This window comes from Micromys minutus, assembly GCF_963924665.1.
Source record: "Micromys minutus genome assembly, chromosome: 14".
Lineage (NCBI taxonomy): Eukaryota > Metazoa > Chordata > Mammalia > Rodentia > Muridae > Micromys > Micromys minutus.
The window spans coordinates 42,824,756-42,847,598 of NC_137983.1; the positions used below are offsets into that span (position 1 = coordinate 42,824,756).

At 38.3% G+C, this 22,843-nt stretch overlaps 1 protein-coding gene across 1 annotated transcript in view; it reads left to right on the top strand.

Moving 5' to 3' along the window:
- HOOK3 (hook microtubule tethering protein 3) overlaps nucleotides 1-22,843 on the top strand; it is an 87,300-nt gene that overhangs the window by 27,280 nt on the left and 37,177 nt on the right. Inside the window, exons 4-8 of the mRNA XM_080928410.1 lie at nucleotides 1,235-1,285; nucleotides 7,617-7,749; nucleotides 13,196-13,263; nucleotides 20,732-20,794; nucleotides 22,026-22,109. Coding sequence (XP_080784536.1) covers nucleotides 1,235-1,285; nucleotides 7,617-7,749; nucleotides 13,196-13,263; nucleotides 20,732-20,794; nucleotides 22,026-22,109 — 399 coding nt within the window. The remainder of the gene's footprint in view (nucleotides 1-1,234; nucleotides 1,286-7,616; nucleotides 7,750-13,195; nucleotides 13,264-20,731; nucleotides 20,795-22,025; nucleotides 22,110-22,843) is intronic.

Here is a 22,843-nt window from a genome sequence, read left to right on the forward strand (position 1 = left end):
AGTTGATTTGTACTAACATTGAACAACTTGAGCCAGATGGAAGGATGATGAGCAGAGTATGGCACATTCACACCAATGAAAATTTGGTTGAAAGCAGAGAGAACTTAAAGAACTTTTTATTAAATAATGCAGTGATTCTGCTTGTCATTTTGCCTAGATACAATGGCCAGTGAACTTAAGTTCTAGTGTGAGTCTGCCCTTACTCACCATGGGTTGCTTCCTCCTCTTTTCTCATCTGTGGTCCTCCTTAAAATACCAGCATTTTTGCAGTGCTTGATGTCAGTCTGTTTTAGTATTTCAGGATACAATACTTAATTTTTTTTAACCTATGATCATAATTATTTACTTTGTTTGGTATTTAGCTAAACAATAGCCTTTTCTTGACAGTGGAGGAATTTGGAGATGTGTTTCCTGGAATAAGACAACAAGAACCTGGAGAAATGGCTCAGCAGTTAAGAGCACTAGCAGCTCTTCCATAGGATCTAGGTTCAATTCCCTGTACTTCCATGACCAGTCACAACCCTCCGTAGGTCCAGTTCCAGGGAAGCCAACATACATACAAGCAAAACACCCATACATATAAACTAATTTTTAAATTTTTAAAAAAGATTTCCAAGAGTATTTTGGCAATAGTTTTTGCTTAATACTCTTAAATTAGAGAAAATAGCACAAATTTAAGTTCAAGTCTTTAAGACTAATACATTTTATTTCCTTTACTTATCAAGAGTCTGAGTAATCTGTTATATGTTGTTCATTTTCTCATAGTGTTGTTGCTAAGCAATAATCTTTTTCTGATGTTGTTACTTTAAACTTCAAATATCCTTTAAGTTTTATTTTTTCATACAGTTTAAATATTCATTATGTGAATTTATCTAGAAGTGTTTCAGAGTTTAGAAGAGGTTTTGGGGCTGATTGAGGGTGGGTGGGTGGGTGGGTTGGTTGGTTGGTTGGAAGGTTGGTTGATTTCTTGGTTTAGAAGAGTTGTATAAACTTGACTGACCAGTTGAATGTCCATAATCTTAATATCTTAAATCTGAGAACCTCCAAAGTCCATATGTTTTAAAGTACCAACATGCTGCTCAGAAGGCTTTGGAGTTCAGCCCACTTGAGACTTCAGAGTTGTGGTCTGGGAACGCTCAGCTTGTACTTGCTCTAAGAGTCACTTGAGTTGTAGTGTTAATCTGTGCTGAGATCTGTGCATGCCTTTCACCCACTTTTTTCAATCTCTAAACAGATAAGCAACTTAAAGAAAATTTTAAAAGGCATCTTGGATTACAATCATGAGGTAAGATTTTTTTTTTTATCTTTTTCTACTTGGAAATAAGAATAGTTTCAAATTATAGTTTCAAGCTAAAGAAAAAGCATTTCAAAATTAATAGCCTATCTTCCCTTGTGTTGCTTTGCAGATATTGATTCAGACAACCAGTCATTTCGTAGGTGTTGAGCAGATCAGGACTTACCTTTGATATGAGTAGTTTGTGGATAATTATTAAAATGTGTTGAATTTTATTCTGCTCTCTCCTTTCATCCTATACTTGTAAAGGTGGGTTAGAGGTGATGGGCTATTGTGATTGGCCCTACTGTTTGTGCTTTATTCACTGACAAGCCCCTGGGCCCCAGGTGAATTCACCTCATCCTCTGAGTCCATATCAGAACACAGGCATCACTGCGGACATACACAGCAGAGCTATTGGTTTCATGACCACAGATGCCAAAAGGACATATTACCACCTAGAAACATGCATTATTTTCTCTGCATTTTTCCCTGCATGCTTTTGTAAATTTAAACCACATTTATATCCTTAGCAACTATCGTGTCCATTTAGTAAGTGACGATCACAGTGGTTCAATCTGGGGTCATGACCCCTTGGGGTTGAATATCAGATATCCTGGATATCAGGAATTTACATTATGATTCATTATAGTAGCAAAATTACAGTTATGAAGTAGCAGTGGAAATAATTTTATGGTTGGGGGGTCACCACAACATGAAGAATTAAATGTATTAATTTATAATGTCACAGCATTAGGAAGGTTGAGAACTACTGCTGTCACATCCAACCTAGAATCCAAGTTTCAAACCTTGGTATCATGCTATAGTCTTTTGTTTGTTTGTTTGTTTGTTTGTACAGGGCCTTGCTCTGTAGTACAGGCTGGCAAGAAACTCATTTTGTAGTCCAGTGTTACTAAAAATTTTTCCAGGAAGTGATATAAATAACATCTGTTAAAGTCCCAATAACAAACAGAGACATAATTCCACCAAAGTTTATTCTTCAGGAACCAATGAGTTTATTGGGCTTCCTTACAGAGCATAGATAGGGGATTACTGAAGGGATGTGTGTGGTTCTCTCCCCACTGCTTTAAAAAAAAAAAAAAAGCCACACCTGAAAAGCCTTTACCAGCAGGGATGAGGATAATTATTAAAATGTGTAGCCACATAGATCTAGTCTTCCTGGCCTATATATACTGCTCCTCCCCCAGGTCATGTGCAGTTAGGGCAGAGTTGCATACAGTGGGTGGTAGAGAACAAGATGGATACTCAGGTGTGAATCTTGTACTCTCTTACCCCTCTACTCGGGGGTATAAATCAGCAGATTCAGCTGGATGATCTTTTGTGAAGGACTATAGCTCCAAGATGGCTGTTCTTGGCTCAGGACAGTCACTCAGTACACCCAGCCTGGCCTTCAAATCAAAGACAGTTCTCCTGCCTCCACTTCTCACACCAGCATTCTAGGCATCAGCTGCCATGTTCTGCCCAATGTTTTTATTTATTTATTTATTTATTTTGGTTTGGTTTGGTTTGGTTTTGGTTTTCCTATTTATGTATTTTTGAGAGTTTTTTATGTAGCATAGCCTGGCCTCAAACTGAGGGTGACATTGAACTTCTGATCTCCCTGCTTTCACCTCCTGAGTGCTGGGATGTCTTTCTTTTAGTATCATCAACAAAATCTGCTAGCCCTTCCAAATAGAGGTTTCCCTAGTTCTGCTGCTATTGTTAACCCATTACCGGTTGCAGTGAGCTTATACTTAGACTGCTAACATAGTAACTGGTGAGGATTTTTACTTTCACTGTTCTGTCATTCTGTCAAGCCACAGTGATTATAAGAAGTAAAACAGATTACACTGATTTCCTTTTTAAGTCTTCCTTGTTTCTTTGGGTTATTTATGCAGTCCTCGTAGGTAAATGTTCTCACACTGAGCTATACATCTGTTTCTTAGATGAGAAGGGTTTCATTAATTTGCCTTAAACTTTAGCCCAGGCAGGCTTTGAACTTGATACACTTCTGCATCTGTCTCTCAAGCAGCTGGGGTTATAGGAGTATGCTTCCAGCCCCAGCTTGCATGGTTCATGCTTACATTGAGGAACAATCTGCATTCTTGTTTATACATATTTATTTGGTTGTCTCAGCCCTAAAGTATTATTTAAGTAACAATTCAAGAAAATTGTTACTTAAAATATGTAAAAGAATACTTGGGGTAAGTATTAAACATCTTGAGCAAATGTGTAAGACTGTAACTACTGAGGTGGCTTTCTTTTGTTTGTTGTTTGGCCAGAAGTTATTTATAAGGGTACTAAGAAGCAATATTTACTAGATCTCTTAGGAAATTGAGAAGTAATCATTTTTGTCCTGAACATCATATTCACTTATTTTGTAAAATAAAAATTATACTTTTTTCAGTAAAGTATCACAGTGGAAAAGAAATAGAAAATTTATGTCAGAAAAGATTATGGTGATTTTTTAGAAACAACTTTGCTGAATGTCACTGCAAGTTTGGTCCCGTGCTCTGACCAAATGGAAGGCTGCTATCAGTATTTCCCAGTGAGAAACCCAAGGTCAGATATTCTCTCTACATACCTCTTATCGTTTTATTCCCCTCGTCCTTATACCCCACCATGCTCCACAAGGCCTTCCTGGTGATGTTTTGTACTTCCACTGTAGCATCATTCCGTGCCCCAGCCAGCATGACCCAACCATACTTACTGTCCTTAGGGAGGAGATAATCTGTGCCTCTGCAGGTGACTAGCATCTTTGGAATTTTCCTTCTGTGCTTTAAAAGTCTAGCTACATGCCCCACAGAGTGAGTCCCTGCTACATGACTCACTGCCGGGCTCCCCTTTAGCCCCATCATCCAGTTGTAATTTATAATTATGTCCTTTTCCTGCAGTTACTTTATTTGCTTTATACATCTTTTACTTGCTTCATATGCTTCATGAAGATAGAATACTTGTTTGTATTTAAAAGTTTTGCAAATACATCTTTTGACAGTATTTATTCTTTTAAAGACAAGATCACATGTGGACAGACTAGCCTTTAGTCTGTATATACCAAAGGATGATACTGAACTTCCCATTCTCCTGACCCCACCTCCTGAGGCTGAGTCGTTCCACTCCTGACATAGTAACTGTCTTAGGGTTTCTATTGCTATGAAGAGATGCTATGACCAAGGCAACCCTTAAAAAGGTAAACATTCAGTTGGGGCTGGCTTACAATTTCAGAATATAGTCCATGGTGGAAAGCATGGCAGAGTCCAGGCAGACACAGTGCTGGAGGAGCCAAGAGTTCTACATTTTGATCTGTAGGCAACAACAGGAAACTGAGCCACACTGGGTGTAACTTGAGTAAGGGAGAACTCACAGCCTGGCCAACAGTGACACACTTTCTCCACCAAGGCCACATCTACTCCAATAAGGTCACAACTCCTAATAGTGCCACTCCCTATAGTCACATGAGTCTGTGGGGGCCATACCTAGTAACTACCATAGTAACTTCATAGTAAGAATTTTTCTAAACTATGCAGCTACTCAGAGTGTAAGGCAGGAACATTGCTTGATCCTAGGAGTTTGAAGCCAGCATGGACAACATAGTGAAGCCCAGGACTCAAGAAAACAAACAAACAAAAAGAATAAAACTATTTAAAAATAAAACTACCTCAATGTCATTCATATTATATTATATTATTAATATTTTAAATAAAACTGCCTCCATGTTATTTTATAGGTTTCAAAATTAAAAATAAGTGAAATGTCTGGCAACAAAGAAATTATTAAATATGTATTAGGCAGATAATTTGAACCATAAAGTGCTTTTATTAAAACTGTGCTACAGTATGTTACCACTTTTGTAGATATCTACATAAATGTGCCATTTATGAATGTCCATATGAATGTCTTATTCAAATCCTTTAGATGGGGTTCATTTTCAAATTCAGTGTTTTTCAGGCTCTAGAAAAGTAATGTAGCCTATATCCTCTATTTTGTAAAGATTTCCAAAGGGTTCTGGGTTAGTACATGTTGTATTGAGATTCCTACAACAAAGCACAAGGATTTTAATTCTTAACTAGTATCAACAAGAATAGTAAATAAGCTTGTGTTCCGTCATTACCTTTCACACTTCGTCTGAGAATCCCTCTGTCTCTGGTCTCTCACATTCTCTTTACTTATTCTTATATACTTGAATTTCTCTTTTCTGGTTTACTTTTGTGTGTGTGTTTGAAATAAGATCTCATACTGTATAGAACAGGCTGGCCTCAAACCCAGAGATCCATCCACCTGCCTGTGCCTCCTGAGTGTGGCCCACCATGTCCAGCTTCTCATTTACATCTGCACTGCTGAGCACATTTCAATAATTCCATCTTCAGAAAAGGACCTGCTAAAGTTTAGGCCATGGTGTTTCTTTGTTTCTTGAGAGTTGGGTTGGCTGTGAGGTCAGTCTGGAGGCCATTGCAGCAGCGTACACCAGCTTCCTCTGCGTTTGCTGTTGAAGTTTTTCATGTGGATTGCCATTCCTGTTAGCAGCTTCTTTATTTAGGATTTATTTATCTCTAAAGATTCATGATAATGTGCTCTGATGCAAGATGCATTTTGATCTTGGATTTTGTTTTATTATGTTTGATACTTAGCAAATTCTTAAAAACTGAATACCTACTAGGTTTAGTTTTAGGACTTTTTTTTTTCTACTTATTATTATTATTTTTTTTTTATTCTGTAGAACTTCAACTGATCATTGAAGCTTTCTGGATTGATCCTTTAATTACTCAGATTTTTTTAATTAATCAATTTTTCTTTTTGCTGCTTATTTTTGCTCTATTTCTTGAGATAACTGCACACCTTGTTTGCTCACTAAAACTTTCACTACTATTATATTTCTTATTTCCAGGAGATCATCTTTATTTTATTCATTTTCCACCCCCTCTGTTCAGTTTCCTAGTAGACATCTCTGCTGCAGTTTTTAAGAATATAATTTTAAGTATATATTTAAATATTAATTTAATTAAATATTTACTGATTAAATACTTAATGATTAATAATTGGTGTTTGATAATTTGATCAATATTAATTAAATTCATTTATTTTAAGAGAAGGTCTTTAAATATGACAGTCCTTTTGATTCATGTGACATTACTTAGGGTATTGGCCACCAAAGCTCCTGCAGGTTAACAGCTTCTGTGTCACTCAAAGATGAATTTCACAAACAACAGAAGGGTAAATTTTAGATAGGAGCTTATTATAGAAAATACCTTAAGAGAAAGGAAACAAGAAAGGGTTGTACTGGCATCCTTCTTTAGGGTTAATGAAGCTTTCCTGGGTTGAAACATGGGAGGAGAGCTTGTTGGTCCAGCTGTCCCACCCACAATATTCATTAACACCTTCCCATCCTGGTGGTGAGGCTGGAATTTTGGCACCCTTCACGATCAGAGAAGCACCTGATCACACATAGCGTCCAGCAACTGTGCTCATTAAGTTACTGTGTAAACCTAGAAGAATGATAATAGAAAAATAGAACTCAAACCCGTGACAGAATCAAGTACATACTTGACTGAAGCACAAGAAATAAAACTGCTGGTGTTCGGGTCTCCATCATAAACTGTAGAATGGTTTCTTTTTCCCTACTGTTCATTACTTCTGGAGATTGATTTACCTATACAAAGAAGGAATTAAATTTAATCTGGGTTGATGGTATATTTGTTTATCCAAGAGTAACCTTAAATTTGTAACTGTCTGCCTCTTCCTGAGTGCTGAGATTATAGCTGTACCACCCTGCACGGTTTGCTACAGTGCTGAGGATGGAAGGAGGCTGTGCTCTACCCGCAGTCTGTGTCCCTAGCCCTATAGAGCTTTGCACTTGTTCGCATGTGATTTCAGTTGGGACCAAAATCCCCATTAAAGAATGTTCCATTCTCTTTCCTATTAAGAGTATCTTACTAACAGCATTTCCATAAAAGGATGTACCATTCTTTTTCATGTTAAGAGTGTCTTTCTAACAATGTTTTTAGAGAAAAAATGAAGGTAATCCCAGCTATTTTGGATGTTTTTTAGACTGTTCTGATAATTCATCAGAGATCAAACATCCAAGTTTTCTTAGAATAGCAGAAGGATCGATAGTATATGGATTTTTGTTCACTGCACATAGCACATACTAGATTAGGGACTAAGTCACCATGATAAGTGATAGTTGTAACTTAGGTGTGAGAAAGGATAGAACTTGGGAGTGAGATTGACAGTACATCTCTGGCCTTGACGCTGAGTCTTTGGTGATAGTAAATTGATCTTTATTAAATACTTTATTTAGCTCTATAAACATGAATGTGATTATAATCTGCTTGTCTCCATTCAGATTTTAGGACAGCAGATTAATGATTTTACCCTTCCTGATGTGAACCTTATTGGAGAACATTCTGATGCAGCAGAGCTCGGAAGGATGCTCCAGCTCATTCTAGGCTGTGCTGTGAACTGTGAACAGAAGCAAGGTAACTAACGAATGTAATATATATTGTGTACTTCACACATAAAGCCCCAGGGTAACTAGCATCTTTTCATGGCTACCCAGCTTCTCTATCATCTACAGTTTTGCTGGCAGTTTGCCTTCAAATTTAAGTGAGTTCTAAAAGGTGGCCTAATTTTGCTTGTGGTCCTGTTCCTTCCCTTTCTGTAAGACTATATGATTGAGTAGTATTTATATTGTGCTGTGTTCACTTTTTTGTGCTGCTGTGGAACCTGGTGCTATGTTCATACTAAGCATGTACTGTACTAAATATTTATTAATGTAGTTTGTAAGATGGTAGCTTAGGAAATATTTCTGTGCTTCAGAATAAGAGCACAGGCTGCAGTGCCTAGTCAACCCATGTTCAAATCCAGTTGCACTCTTACAAACTATGGAGAGTTACTTTCAGGGTAAATCTTTCAGTAAATGTAGATTTAGTAGATTTAGTACCTGTCTCACAAGATCATTAGGGATCTAAGTAATACAAGTAAGACAACACACTATCTTACACAAAGTAGTTTCAAACAATCTTGATTTCAAGGAAATGTGATTTTTAACTACAGGTATATTAGTGTTTTAAACAGTAATTCCATTTCATTTATCTATTATATATTCTGACAGCGCCACAAATTGGTTTTTGTTTTTTTGATTTTTTTTTTTTTTTTTTTTTTTTTTTTTTTTTTTTTTTTTTTTTAGGGTAGGGTCTCACTATGAGCCCTGGCAATCCTGGAACTTGCTATGTGGGCCATGTTAGCCTGAAACTCAGAAATCTGCCTGTCTTTGCATCCCGAGTGCTGGGATTATAGGCATATGCCACCATACTTACCATAGCCACACTTTATTTCATTGAAATTTTTTTCACACAATATATTCTGATCATGATTTCTTCTTTCCCAACTCCTCTCATCTCCTTCCCATCTCCCTACTCACCCAGCTCCTCCTTCCTTTCTCTCTATAAAGGCAAAAAATACAAAATAAATAAAAACAAGAAACATACACAACTGAAATCCATAAATATAAGATGAGCAGCCATCACATGCAGGCAAAAAACTAGTAAGACAAAAAAATTTGTCCTAGAAAGAAAATGAGGCAAGAAGTTTACACCAATATCATTGAGTTCATTTTGTGTTGGCTGTCTAGTGCTGGGCATGGGGCCTGCCTTTCGATGTGCTTTCATATATCCAGTGAGACCATAGGAGAAAACTAACTTTTCCATTTTAAAATGTCACTTCTTAGGTGGCATTTATGGGGTAAGTCAAACTTATTCTATGAGTATATCAAGTATAAATTGGTAAAAGTTCCAATTAGATTTAGATAAATTAGTAAGTGAAATTCAGTTTACAGATATTAGAAAAAATACAGTATTTTTATATATATAGCAACTCTAAGGTCACATATTTGTGGTATTGAAGTTACTTTAAGACTAGCTCTAATATGTAGGTAATAATGTCATTTTTTTTAATACTTAGGGTTTTGTTTACTACTTTGTAAAATATGACTTACTTGTATAGAGATTGCTTCTTTAAAATATATTTAAATTTGCTGTATATAAAGTAGATAAACTATTTTTGTTTTGAGGAGGCACTTCCTTGTGGGTATGCACGCGTGCACATGCACATGGGTGTGTGCTTCTCATGCATATGCACACAGAATCCAGAGAGAGAGCATTGGCCATCATCTTCCATCACCCTCTACTTCATTCTTTGTGGCCTATAAACTTGACTCCATCTGGACTAGGATGGGTGGCCAGAGAACTCCTAAAATGTGCTTGTCTTTGCTCTCAGTTCTGGAGTTACAGCAATGTACAGCTATCCCCGTCTTTCATTTGGGTGCTAGACATTCCGACTTGGGACAGTCCTGATGTTGACACACCTCTGCTCACTGAGTCATCTTCCCAGATCCAAAGTAGATTTGATTTATTTCACAAGTATTTATTAATCTGATACATTATGGAAGAGAACTTCAGTACCAGACAAAACAGACACAAAGCTTGCCTTCATACAACTTGAGTAGAGGGGAAAAAAACATTATTACCCCATAGCACAAGTAATTACAGAGTCATGGTAAGTGCTCCAAAGGTGAAATGTAATGGGAGAGTCTAGACATGGTGTTAGGGAAGTTATTTAAGTAAAGCTGTGAAGGATAATGAGTTAAGAATTACCCAGAGTAAGAAAGACTCAAGTTGTGTTTGAGAACCTTAAAAACCCCTCAAAATTGTAATTATAGTATGGTAAAGACAGAAGTGAGAGAGGTATTGCTGGAGAATAGGAAATGAAAAGCTATTCAAAGTTACAAATAGTATTTTCTAATTATTTTTAGATTGAAGCTCAGTTTTTATTTTTTATTCATTTTATTTTTTAGTTCAAAGGTCCCCAACACCATTCACACTATTTTCCTCCACATCTGGTAATGTAAAACAAGTTTATATTTATTTGTTTTTGTACTTCTTTATATTCTAATACTGAGTAAGTTTAATAACAAACAGCATAGACTTTTAGAGCTTTTCCCTCAGCTCACTAGCTGACTCCCACTCTTCAGATTGCTTTACTTTTATTAAACTGTATTTCTTTTACATTTTTTTTCTAATGATGACATATTGATCATCCCAAGCCATCATCGGTTCATGGTGCGCCAGCTGTCTAGCACTGTCTGTCTAGTGCTTACATTCTTTCTTGACCCGCTTCCAAGGCGTTCCTGAAGCCTGAGGAGGGGCATCATGCCAGTCTCACTCATCTGTCATTCACTCAATTACGAGTCTGTATTAATTATTGCCCACTGAAAACAGACTGTTCTGACCAAGAATGAGCACAGCACTAATCTATATGTATAAGGATAAAGATTTAGAAGACTACATAACAAAACAACAGTAGTAAAGTCTATCCAGAGACTGTGACCGCCCTTTTGACCAGATTTACAATACCAAGTATGATTTCTTCCTGTGGAGCACGTCTAAAATCCAGGTAGGAAGTGATTGATTACTCCAATAACACTCTGGCCACTATTGCACTTGTGGTCACATTTTGTCTAGCAAGGTGATACTATTAGCAGAGTTCACAGCTGGGCAAAATAATTTGTGACTAATATCCCATTGTGCCCTGTGCAGGACATTCCACTTCCAGTTGAACAGGCTTTGTAACCTCTCACTTTCCCACATTTGGGGTATTCTGTGGTTTCAGGAATACAGTAGAGAGCTGAGAATCATGTAAACGAGTTTCTAAATTGTTAATCATTAACTGTCACTGTGAATGTACTATGTAGGTAGATAGATTCAGAGGCTCTCTGAAGTGCTTCAGTACTTTCTACTGCCTGTGGATGAGCTATACTCTGCCTTTGTCCTTATCCCCAAAATTTCTTCATTTTGAAAACTAAGTGAAACTATGTTTTACGTTTGCTGTGTGTTTAGCCATTCTTACAAGTTGGAAGAAGTTCAAAGCAATTGGTGAGAGCCTGACTGTGTGTTTATTTGTCTTTGCTGACCTCTCATTGGGGCAAACAAAGTAGGAGTAAATTTTTAAAGGCAGAGGTTCGTGGTAGAAGGCACACTGACAGTAGCATCGGCCTTGTGTTTTGGGTTTGCTAGCAGAAGTGAGGGAAGGCTGTAGGGTTTTTGGCCGGAGGTGGGGACACAACATGTGCTGCAAAGTGGATGTGGAGATCAGTGGGCAGCTTGTAAAAGCCAGGTCTTTTTTCCACTATGTGGATCCTAGGATCAAAGTCCAAATCAGGCTTGTTGGCAAGCACCTTTACCCACTGAGCCATCTCACGAGCCTTTCAGGCAGCACCATGGTGTCTGCCTTCAGTGTACTGTTCTATTAAGGAGTAACAGAACAAAAAATACTCTTATAGATTAGAAGGCTGAGACTTACAGATATTACAGGATTTACCAAATACCTTACTTGTAATGAATGGGCTAGATATAGAAAAAAAAAAACATTTCTTCATCCTTTAAGCTTTGTATTATCCGTATTAACCTATACCAAATATTTTGAACAGATAAACTTGAGGGTAAACTCCCTTACATAGGAGTTTACCTATGTCTCCAGCATTGCCTCATGGGTGTGTACCAAATAATCGTACAGAATTGTATTTTCAACTTTAAGGTTTGAAAGTAGTGCACGTTAATTTAGCCATCATCACCATTTTCTCATTTAGTACTTTACGGTGTTCGCGGGGAAGGGCCTTGACGTGGCAACACCGCTTCTTAACTAACGCTTCCCCTCTTGTACCTACTAATGTCCTGACCTCTTCTACTGTTACTTCCTTTATTCCCAGTAGTTGCCATGAGCCTCCCCTCTCCATACCAACGCCACTGCCTCTTCTCTTCCATGCTCATTCATAAGCTTTAACTTTGAGGACTTGTCAATCATCCTAGATGTGCTGGCTCTTGTTTTTGATGTCATAATATCACAAGGGTGGTATTAAAATATTTAAAACATCAACAACACACACATACCAAAAAAAAAAACATGTTATCTGCTGGGCTGAAGATTCCAGTAGATGAATCTAATGACAGTGCTTATACATTTCATAAGTACAGCTCCAAGGTACCTGCCATGGTAATTTATCTTACTTAATGCTTAAGCCACTTCTCTCATCCAGTGTTGTGTCTGGAAACAATGAAAACTATTAGCAGGGCTTTGTCAGAGGAAAGAGATACTGCTTCCAGAGTGACATAACTCTTAACAGCTGAGACCCTCCTGGTGTGGGTGGGAGTGGTGAGCATGAGACTGGTGTGCTTTCTGCTTTACACGTAGAGATGTAGGACAGTATTTTAAAACCCAGGATTAGATAGTCATTCAATTACAGGCTCCGTGTGTATCTTATATTAACTTTAGTTATTTCTGTTCTATATAGTAAAGAAAATTAAGTTAAGAATCTATATAACTTAGTGCTTTGGTCACGTAGGAATAAAACCATGTATTTTTACTATGTAACAAAGAAGCATCTACAGGATAACTGTTACTGTGTAGAAAAGGTGATGAGGTTCTTCTGGGTTTGGGTCTCACTCTTTCACTGATTTAGTCTGATATGCTGAAGCTGTGTTCCCTGACCTTTACCTGTACCTCAGCTTTAGAGGAAATGGTGGAAAGAGCTGTATGTAGTAGTATAATTCAAAGTATACTCTGAAAGATTAAGACAGGAAGATCACAAGTTCAAGGCCAACCTGGGATTCAAAGTGCACTGGAGGACAGCTAACAAGACCCAGACTCAGTCAAATGAATACGTGTCAGACAAAACTTTGGAACCAAGTTAAAATTTGGTTTTCAGTCTTTGCTTACCTGTGGCACATATTTGGGCAGAGCAGCCATGAAAAGAGAATTCTGAAGAATTAAAACAGAAAACTATATGTAATGGTTTATAAAGTATTAGCCTTCAGCTTCTTGACATCTTTTAACTTGAACAGTGACATCCCAGGTTATTCTTGTTTTCAGAGTACATTCAAGCCATTATGATGATGGAGGAGTCTGTTCAGCATGTCGTCATGACAGCCATTCAAGAGGTATGTTGATTACAGTTTGCACCTAACAGCTTATAACAAATTAATGGAGGAAACTAGTTCACACAAGAGCAATAGCAACCTTAAGAAATAATTTTAATTTTTTTTGTGTACACCCTATATCCTAATTAAGTTTTTAAGTTCATTGTGTCTATTGTGTGTATATTGATTTTATTTATTTAGCAAATACTTAGTTCAAGTCCAAAGTACACCAGCAACTAGGGATACAGTTGTAAAAAGATGCTAGGATTCTCTGATAAAATGTGTATCTCCCTCTCAGAGTCTCAGAGAGGAAAGTAGATAAGCATGAATTCATATGGTTTTAAAACTATCATAAAAGAGGAAATGCAGGACTATCTGAAGTAGCATCTTTCATGGAGACATTAAATAAGATCACCCAGAGGACTAAGACTGGACATAGAATGATGAGGTGAGGAAAGGGAGGTGTAAAAATGCTGTAAGAGACCAAGGCAAAATGAAAGTAAGACCTGCTTGTCATGGTGGTGCAGGTCTATAATCACAGCACTCACAAGGTAGAGATAAAAGGCTCAGGAGTTCAAGGCCAGCCTAAGTGAGTCTGCAGAGAGGGAAGGAAGTCTTGGGAGAGAAGAAAGACCTGTGTGGCATTTTGTATCAGCAGCAGTGTGCTGCAGCTTCTATCCAGCTTCACCAGGATGAAAATTGCACAGGTTCTCAGCCATCCAGATGTTGTTGCTAATCTGTGTGTTCAGTAGGTTAGCTGTGTTCAGTGTATTTTTGGCCTAATGAAACTGGGGGTTGAGTATATGACCCCACTGTAAGTTGAAAGAACATCAGTATTCCGAAATTGAATTCTGGAGTTTCCTAGTAAATAAATGTAGTGTCTTACTGTGCTTGTTTGTATTTCCATAATGACTGGTAATGGTGTGCATCCTTTATATCTTTGTCGGATATTTCTGTTATATCTTTTAGAATAGCATCACTTGAAGTTTAGTAATTAGGGGCTGGGTGTGTGTGTGTGTGTGTATGTGTGTGTGTGACAGATGATACCAGAGATTATAAACCCACATCCTAGAATATGCTCTACCATATCCCTTAGAGCTATATCTCAACCCAAAGAAATAATCTATTGAGGAGTTAACAAAGATGATGGCAGCCTCCAGCACCCAGATGCAGAGCTCTGAGGAGTCTGAAAGACCCTTGGAGGTGCTGAAGGATGATATGGCAGAAAAGGAGTCTACAGAGCCTTCAATAGCCCCAGAATAACTAAGAAAAGAAAGGCAAGTCTTATGGTAAGATGTTCTTTAAAAGTAGACACATGAAATTGGAGAGATGGCAAAACATGGTTATGAAGAACCAATACCTTTTACTACCACTTCTCAGCCAGCAAGCTGCTGCTGTACCCATGGTGGGGAGATGTGTGGTGTCCTGAACCTCCCACAGAAACAATTCGGTGCTGAATGGAGCTAGCCCTAGGCCAGCCGACTGGCTCATCCAGCCTATGTTGCTTTCCCAGCTGGGAGACAAAGTGTGGAGCAGCAATGCTGTCCGTAGGCTACAAGCACAAAGGTCTAGCCCAGCAGGTGTTGGATGACAGACAGTAAGGACAGCAGGTTTATGGCTGCCAGGATCTCATAGAACCTGCCCTAGACACCCTGCCAAACTGCAACATCATCTTGACTCTGGACAACAGTAGGATATCCAAGATAAGTCTCAGCAGTGGTCCACTATTTATGGTACTTCAGAAACATTGAACCAGACCAGTAGCTTGTTACAATGAATATTAGTGTATGTACTGGCTGGTTTTGTGTCAACTTGACACAAGCTGGAGTTATCACAGAGGAAGGATCCTCAGTTGGGGAAATGCCTCCATGGAATTCAGCTGTAAGGCATTTTCTCAACTAGTGATCAAGGAGGGAGGGCCCAACCCGTTGTGGGTGGAGCCATCCCTGGGCTGGTAGACCTGGGTTCTATAAGAAAACAAGCTGAGCAAGCCAGGGGAAGCAAGCCAGTAAGTGACATCCCTCCATGGCCTCTGCATCAGCTCCTGCTTCCTGACCTGCTTGAGTTCCAGTCCTGACTTCCTTTGGTGATGAATAGTAGTGTGGGAGCGTAAGGTGAATAAACCTCTTTCTCCCCAACTTGCTTCTTGGTCATGATGTTTGTGCAGGAATAGAAACCCTGACTAAGACAGCATATAAAGCCTTTTGGGCAAAAAAAAAAAAAAAATATTTACTATGTGACACACTGCAGTTTCCAGTGAACCATGAATGAATAAGCGATGGAAAAGTGGGAAAGATAGAGGAATGGAGCAGTGAGGGTGCAGGAAGAGAGGTAGAACTAGAGATGCAGCTGTGGTAAGAGCAGATGTGAGAGAAGGCTGAGGTGGCCAGGGGAATATGCCCTTGCTGAATAGGGCTGACAGGGTGGGGTACTGCAACCTGGAGCTTGTGCGCACTCAGCCCTCAAACTACTTAGCCACATGATCACCCTGGTTCTGAGCAGTAACAGGACAGATTTCCACTTTCTGGATTGGAGTGTTCTTTATTGTCTGTGCTGCCCATGGAAGCCACTTTGGTATCCATGGTCTGCTGCCCCAAGCCTCGTTGAAACCCGAGGTTCATGTGGATTCTGTGGTCCTACAGGAAGAGCTGGGGGGCTGTGTTGGTATCCATAGCCCAAGTTAAAGATCATGTGGATGTCCTTGGGTCATGCTGTCACCAAGGGCCATAGCTGAATCTGTGGTCCTACTGCAGCAGGGAGTTCTTCCACATCTCTCTCAACAAAGTGAAGATCAGCAAAGACAGGAGACCAGCTAAGTGTTGTGAGGCTAGCTATGCAAGCATCCCCACCCAATCCCTGACCTGTTCTCCCACGAGTCTTGTCTCAGCAAAACACGACATGAGTCTGTCTTAGCAAAACTCCGTGTGAGTCTTTATCAGCTGACTTTCAGAAACTTCCATTTCACTCTGCCAATCGATCCAAGTCCACAGAAGTGGCAAGGAACCACCAGAACACCATCAGAAGCTTTTTGATGCATTTCTTTCTATGAAGTCAAGACAAACGATGACCAGTAAGGAGTGACAAGGTGTACCAGTACCATCCAGCATCCTTCACTGTCTGTTGGATTATACTTACCTTCCCTCTTAACATCATCTGTCTTTGCCTGTGTCTGCTTCAGGAAAACATCCTTTGAGATAACTGACTTTCCAAAGAAACCACAAGTTTCCACTTGAGCTAATCAATTGGCAGGGCTTTGGGGAAGCTTGAAATAAAGAAATGAAGAGGACTGGTGGTGAGAGTGGCTGTGGATGGGAAGAATGGCCTGTGTGTGGTAGTAGAGACGGGGAAAGGTGCTACTGGGTTTGTAGATCTACAAAAATTAGTGCCTGGGACTGGGATTTTACGGAAAGCCAGAGTTAATCAGGTTTGGGGAATAGAAAGGACTGAAAGGGAGCTGGAGAGCTCAGTGGGTAAGAGCACTTGCTGCTCTTCCACAGGACTAGATTTCATGACGAGCTCCCACATGGTGACTCAAAACTGTCTGTAACTGTAGTCCCATGGGGACCCAACAGCCTTCTTCCAGCCTCTGTAAGCACCAGAAATGCATTTGGTGCATGGACATGTAGATAAACACTCACATACATCAAATAATAAATAGTAGGGAAAAGTTGGAAAAATCTAAAGAGGATAAAGAGGTTGCTGGCAGGGAAGTTTGTTTTTTTTTTTGTTGTTGTTGTTTGTTTGTTTGTTTGTTTTTCTTCTTCTTCTTCTTACTTTCAAGCAACTTTAAAGTTTGGAGATATGGGATCTTGGGGTGTTGGTTTGTTGTTGATTTGTTTTTCCCCACACAGCACTTAACTAGTCATGATATACAGGGAGAAAATAGGTAGGTAGATTGATCTTTGATTGGGTCGATCTTGAATTGGGGTTTTGCTGCTTGAAATAATGAAATCTTTAGAACATTGAAAGTCACTTAGAAGCAAGAAAGTTATGAAATATAGGTTTGATAGAGAAGGTAGTTGGTTAGACAAATAATAGCACTAAGAATTATTCAGGTGGTGGAGTGGTTGGTTGTCTGACATGCATAAGAACCTGTCCCTGCCACATAAGTCAGGAAGAAGACACAAGAAGGTTAGAAGGTAACATGGAAAAGCTTAAAGACATCATGTTAAGCAAAATAATTGTAAGGCAAATATCACATATTTTCTCTCCTATGTGGAAACTAAACTAAAAATCAGGAGTCTAAAGTCACCCTTGCCTGCTAAGTGAATTTAAGGCAAGTTTGGGCTACATGAAAACCTATCTCAACCAAAAACAAATAGAAACAGAACTTGAAAGAAAGGTTGCAGCATTCTGGAAAGCAGTCACAGGAGAAAAAGGAGGAGGGCAAGATAGAAGGAAGATAGAAAGTATCAGTGCACTATTTATGCATTATGGAAATAATACAGCAAAGCCCATCTGTACAATTAATGTGACAACAGTTGTAATGTGTTGTCTCAATATGAGGAAGTCAATATGTTAATTAGCTTGATTTAGCTATTCCACAATATGTATACCAAAACATGCTATATACCATAAGTAGTATAGTCTTTTATTTTCAAATAAATAAAATAATTATTTTTAAAGAAGTTAAAATTATCTTCAGTACTCTAGGGATTTCAAGGTTGGTCTTGTCCATAAGAAACCATGTCTTAACAAAAGGAGGTAGGGGAGAACACATACACACAAACTGTGGAATCCTACTGGAAGGAGAGAATGTCCCAAAAGAACATGATAGTATCGGAAGAAATCCAATTAAACCATTAACTATGAAGTCTAAGAATAATGACCAAGAGAGCTGGCGACAGAAGGCCAGTATGGCAGCACCTGTCTGGGAGGTGGACGGCTGAATAGCAGTTCTGCATGAACTGGATAAGAGCCCTGCAGTGAGGGAAGGATGCAGTTAGCATTTGGGGTTTAGCTTTTTCTAGAGCATCAGCCACTGTTGTGATGAAGATGAAATAGGAAAAAGACCAGAGGGGAATTAGGTGTATTCTCTCTGAATCTCGGTTGTCAATACCAGGCGTCCTGAAGGTACTGCTTGACAAAGTTCTGGTACTTGAACAATCTGGACTGATCCTCACTGTACACCTTTGGCTATACTTATGCTGCTTACTGTTAGAGGCCTCTCTCCAAAAGCTAGTCCTGGGATAATAAAAACCTAATGAAAATGAAAGTTTCCTGGAAAACAGTTATGCAGAAAACGGAGTCTTTCTCAAGAACTTACTACTTAAATAAACATTCAGATCACTATTGAGTGTTAGTAGGCATGAGATAGAGGATTTGAGAAGAGTTATTAAAGAAGAAAATTTTAGAAACTGACAAGCTGTAATTGAATTGCTGGGTTTTTAATGTTCATCTTTAGAAACAAGGAACAATTTTCTATTTATACAATAAATAGAAAGAGGTTTTGATCATGCCAGTTTATGACAAGCCTTGGTGCCTTCCTGAGGGCAAAAGTAAGCAGTTTTAGGAACCCTGATGTTCTGTTCTTTACAGCATTGTAATAAAGATAGGGATCATATTGAAACAGTGGTTCAAGACAGACCCAGAAGAAGGCATCCTTGGCTCTTTAACTGCCTGCCTTCCTGAACAAAGTTGTCAGACCAGAACTTTATTGATAAACCACCCTTGCTTAAGCAAAGGGGCTGAACAATATTTTAAGAATCAAAGAAAAAGGACAGTGCTATTGTGCCAAATAAAAAAGAAATACAGAGGAAAGAAAGGAAGAATTGAATAAGGATAAAAGGTTGAACTTTTATAGAAAGTCAAGTTTGATATAATAGGTAGTAGGAAATAACTTTTGTTGTATTAATCTTATGCCAAACTGAAAAAGGGTCAAATCTAAAAAGACTCATCCTATCTAGCATCTCTGTGACCACAAGGCTTTATGACACCAATCTTAAGAAGACACTGAGTTTAAAGAAAATTGATTTTATCATAACCTTAATTTTTAGTTCTTATAAAATTCCTGCTTACTTGATTTGTTCCTCTTTAAATATTCTTAGGTAAGCAAGACTTTAGAAGAAAAGGTATTTTGAAAATCTGTGTAATCAATGCATAAAATTTCTGAGGAAATGATTTTATGTATAAATCAAGCTTGAAAGAGACAGAGTTGTCAGAGTAGAAAAAGCCACAGTGAGATGTGTTTTCTCTGTTCCATCTCTCATGAAGCGAAAGACATTCTGTGTCTGATTCTCCCTTCCCTGTGCAGCTCTTGCATCCACCCAAGGTTGGTCCCCGGCACTCTGTCGCAGATTGTCCTATATTACTGAATTTGCCTTTTTCACTAAGACACCTCCTGGGCTATGGCTAGTGTACAGAGCTAATTCCCACGTATCTCAGAATTTTAAAAGTGATAGTTTTTTGGTGATCGAATAGCTTTTATTATATTATTTGGAATTTTTCTTTTACATGGTACTATTTTTTAATTACTCAAAAAGTATCTTGTAAATTTTAATATTCTCAATAGAATGATGACTGAAATCAAAAGATCTCTCAATATAGCATCTTCATACTTCTCATGTCCTCCACACGGAACATAAGGACTGGGGCATTCGAGTGTGCTCCGCACTGCTTTTATGATTGGAATTCTGTGCCCTTGCTTCCCAGCCTCTTACACTCTTTGAGTCTCAGATGCATGGGGAGGGCACTTGCACTGCCATTAATGTGGGGTAACAGTGATGTGCATGCTTGTTCCTTTTTAAAAGTTAACACACAAAGTAATGGGTTTAGTTACACCATTTTCATAAAAGGAATTCATTTTCCAGCTTGCTGCTGCTGCAGATATTGTTTGTGCCCCTGAGTCTTGCACATGCTCAGCCAGCACTGTGCCACTGAGAGACGTCTGGCCTCGAATCTCTCAGTCTTCATCTTTGATGGTTTTCTACGTGCATGCAGTTTCCTCCCTCCCTCCATTGTTCATTCTCATTCTCCTCCCACTGAACTCTTTCCCAACAAATCCTGGTCATATTTTCATGACATCTTTATCTGAGTTCTGTTTCTGTGACTGTTTCGCAGTGCACTGGGTTTAATTAGGGATTCTTGGGGAGCATGGGCAGCTCAGCAGTGGCTCACCATGAAGAGAGTGACCCTTACATGCTTATTATCCAGAATGAAAGAAGCACTTGCTGTTGCTCCTATCACTGAAGTCACTGCATTTAAATGTCTAGCCACTCTCTTAACATAATGATAAGACTAAGTTAGGTTTGATACTCACAGCTGGGCCTCTCAGTGAAAATGAGCACCGAAATCCAGATGTCTAATTTTAACTGTAGATATTATATGGAGTAAAAACCAGTCAGAAGAATTAAAAATTACAGAAAACAGTTGCTTCCTTTTTTCTCTTAATTTGCTATTGTTTTGGTCGTTTCTGGGTGCTTATATTGTTTGCATTACCTAGAATGTAGTTTTTTCTTCATAGTTATAATCATTTAAATCTTAATTTCAGCTAATGAGTAAAGAGTCTCCAGTCTCTGCTGGAAATGACGCCTATGTTGATCTCGATCGCCAGGTATGGAATTATACTCTTTATTCATGCGGTGATTGACACGGAGAAATCTCAAATACCAGTGAGAAGATGCAGTTGAAATTGCTAATGAAATACATTGACTAAAAATTTTATATTTTGCCTAAATTTAAGAACTTAAGCTAATTTGTTAACTAATATTACACATTATAATTAAGCTTGAACTTTGTATTAAAAGTAGTCCTGTCTGGGCCAGTGAGATGTCTCAGGAGGTAAGGGAACTTATTGGCAAGCTTGATAAACTGAGTTTAATTGCCAGGGACCACTTGGTAAAAGGAAAGAGCCCAATACATCAAATTGTCCTCTGACTAATGCATGCGTATTCTGGTGAGCATGTGCACACACATACATACACATACACATGTACACATGCACACATAGAGAAAGAGAGACAAGAATTAATGTGGTACTGAAAATGATATGGTAGTATTACATTGCCCACATTAAAACAAATTCATTTAATTATCAATAAACCCTGTTTTCTAGTCATGAATTTCTTCTGTTCTATAAGTTGCTGTATAGACCAGGCTGGCCTCAAACTCACAGAGATGAACCTGACTTTAACTCCAAAGTATTGGGATTAAAGGAGTGTGCAACCACACGTGACTAGGAACAACTGTATTTGAAAAGGACTTTGCAATGAATTTTTTTAAGAAATAAACTCTATTATAGTCAGTTATGAGTTTCCATCATCTACATGGGCAGAAATCTTTGTATCTTTTGCTTTCTCTTATTTTGGGCTCAGGGTTCTAAATGTTATATAAAAATGTCTTTGGACATGCTATAATTTTAATCCAAACTATAATTTGCCTTTCTTTTCATGGTATTGTTTTTTGCTGTTATAGGTGAATTTATGTTTTTGGGTTTTTATTAAAATAAAGGTTTATATATATGAAATAAAGAGACAAATTTTATTTTAATCAGTGTTTTTATAATGTGCTAACATAGAATTTATTAAGGGAATATGAATTTGAGACTAGTCTTGTATATGTCGGGAATTTCAGGCTAACCAGAGTTACATAGTGAGACCCTGTCTCAACAAAAATCTCCCTCACTGCCAAAAAAACTGCTTATTTTTAGTCTTTACTAGGAATGTTCCTAATTTCCTCTACATTACCTCCCAAGAAATAAAAATGTTTTAATTCTGTGTTAAACCTATGTAATGTCTTCATTTTTGTATGAAATATTTCTTATGCTTATTTTTGTTTCTAATTAGTTGAAGAAGACTACAGAAGAACTAAATGAAGCTTTGTCAGCAAAGGAAGAAATTGCTCAAAGATGCCATGAATTGGATATGCAGGTTAGAGCTCCTCTGTGTTGTATACCGCACAAATACCATCAAGTGTTCTAGGGACTGTCACTTCAGTTTCTTCAGTTTCACTATAGTGTAGCCCTGATTACTAAGAGGGGCAGAAAACAAGCAAATAGAGTTCTGATTTGGAAGAGTATGCTGTTTTTAATTTAACTAAATTCATTATAAATGAATAGTAAAAATCCAGAAGCAAAGAAGAGAAGGAATATCAGTGCTCGAGTCTTCATTTGTGCCAATAACCTTGTTTTCCTGCTTTCAGTGGGGGGTGGGAATCTTTCTAATGTGTGTATTTTACCTGTGCCTGCAGCAGCTAGAGAAAAATGCTCTGCCATTGCTCACCTTATTTACCTGAGGTAAGGTCTCTCAGCAAACTTGAAGCCCATAGTTTTGGCTAAGCAAGCTCCAGGATCTACCTGCCACAGCCCCTCAGCACTGGAGCTGTAAGCATGCATGGCTAGCTGGCGGTTTTTGTGGGTCTGCAGTTCAATGTCTTACAAAGTGTTTGAAATATTTTGTGTTCTTATCACAAGTATCTGAGACTTTATGTTCATCCCTGCCAGTATCTTTTTAAAGTTCATCCATTGTCACAAGACTTGATAATTTTGTGGCTTAAATTTGCATTTTCTTGGTGACTATTGATTATTGTCTTTCCATGTGGTTATTTACCATCATTGGTGAAGTCTCTTTTCAAATATGAAGTAAATTGAGATATGGTCGCCTAC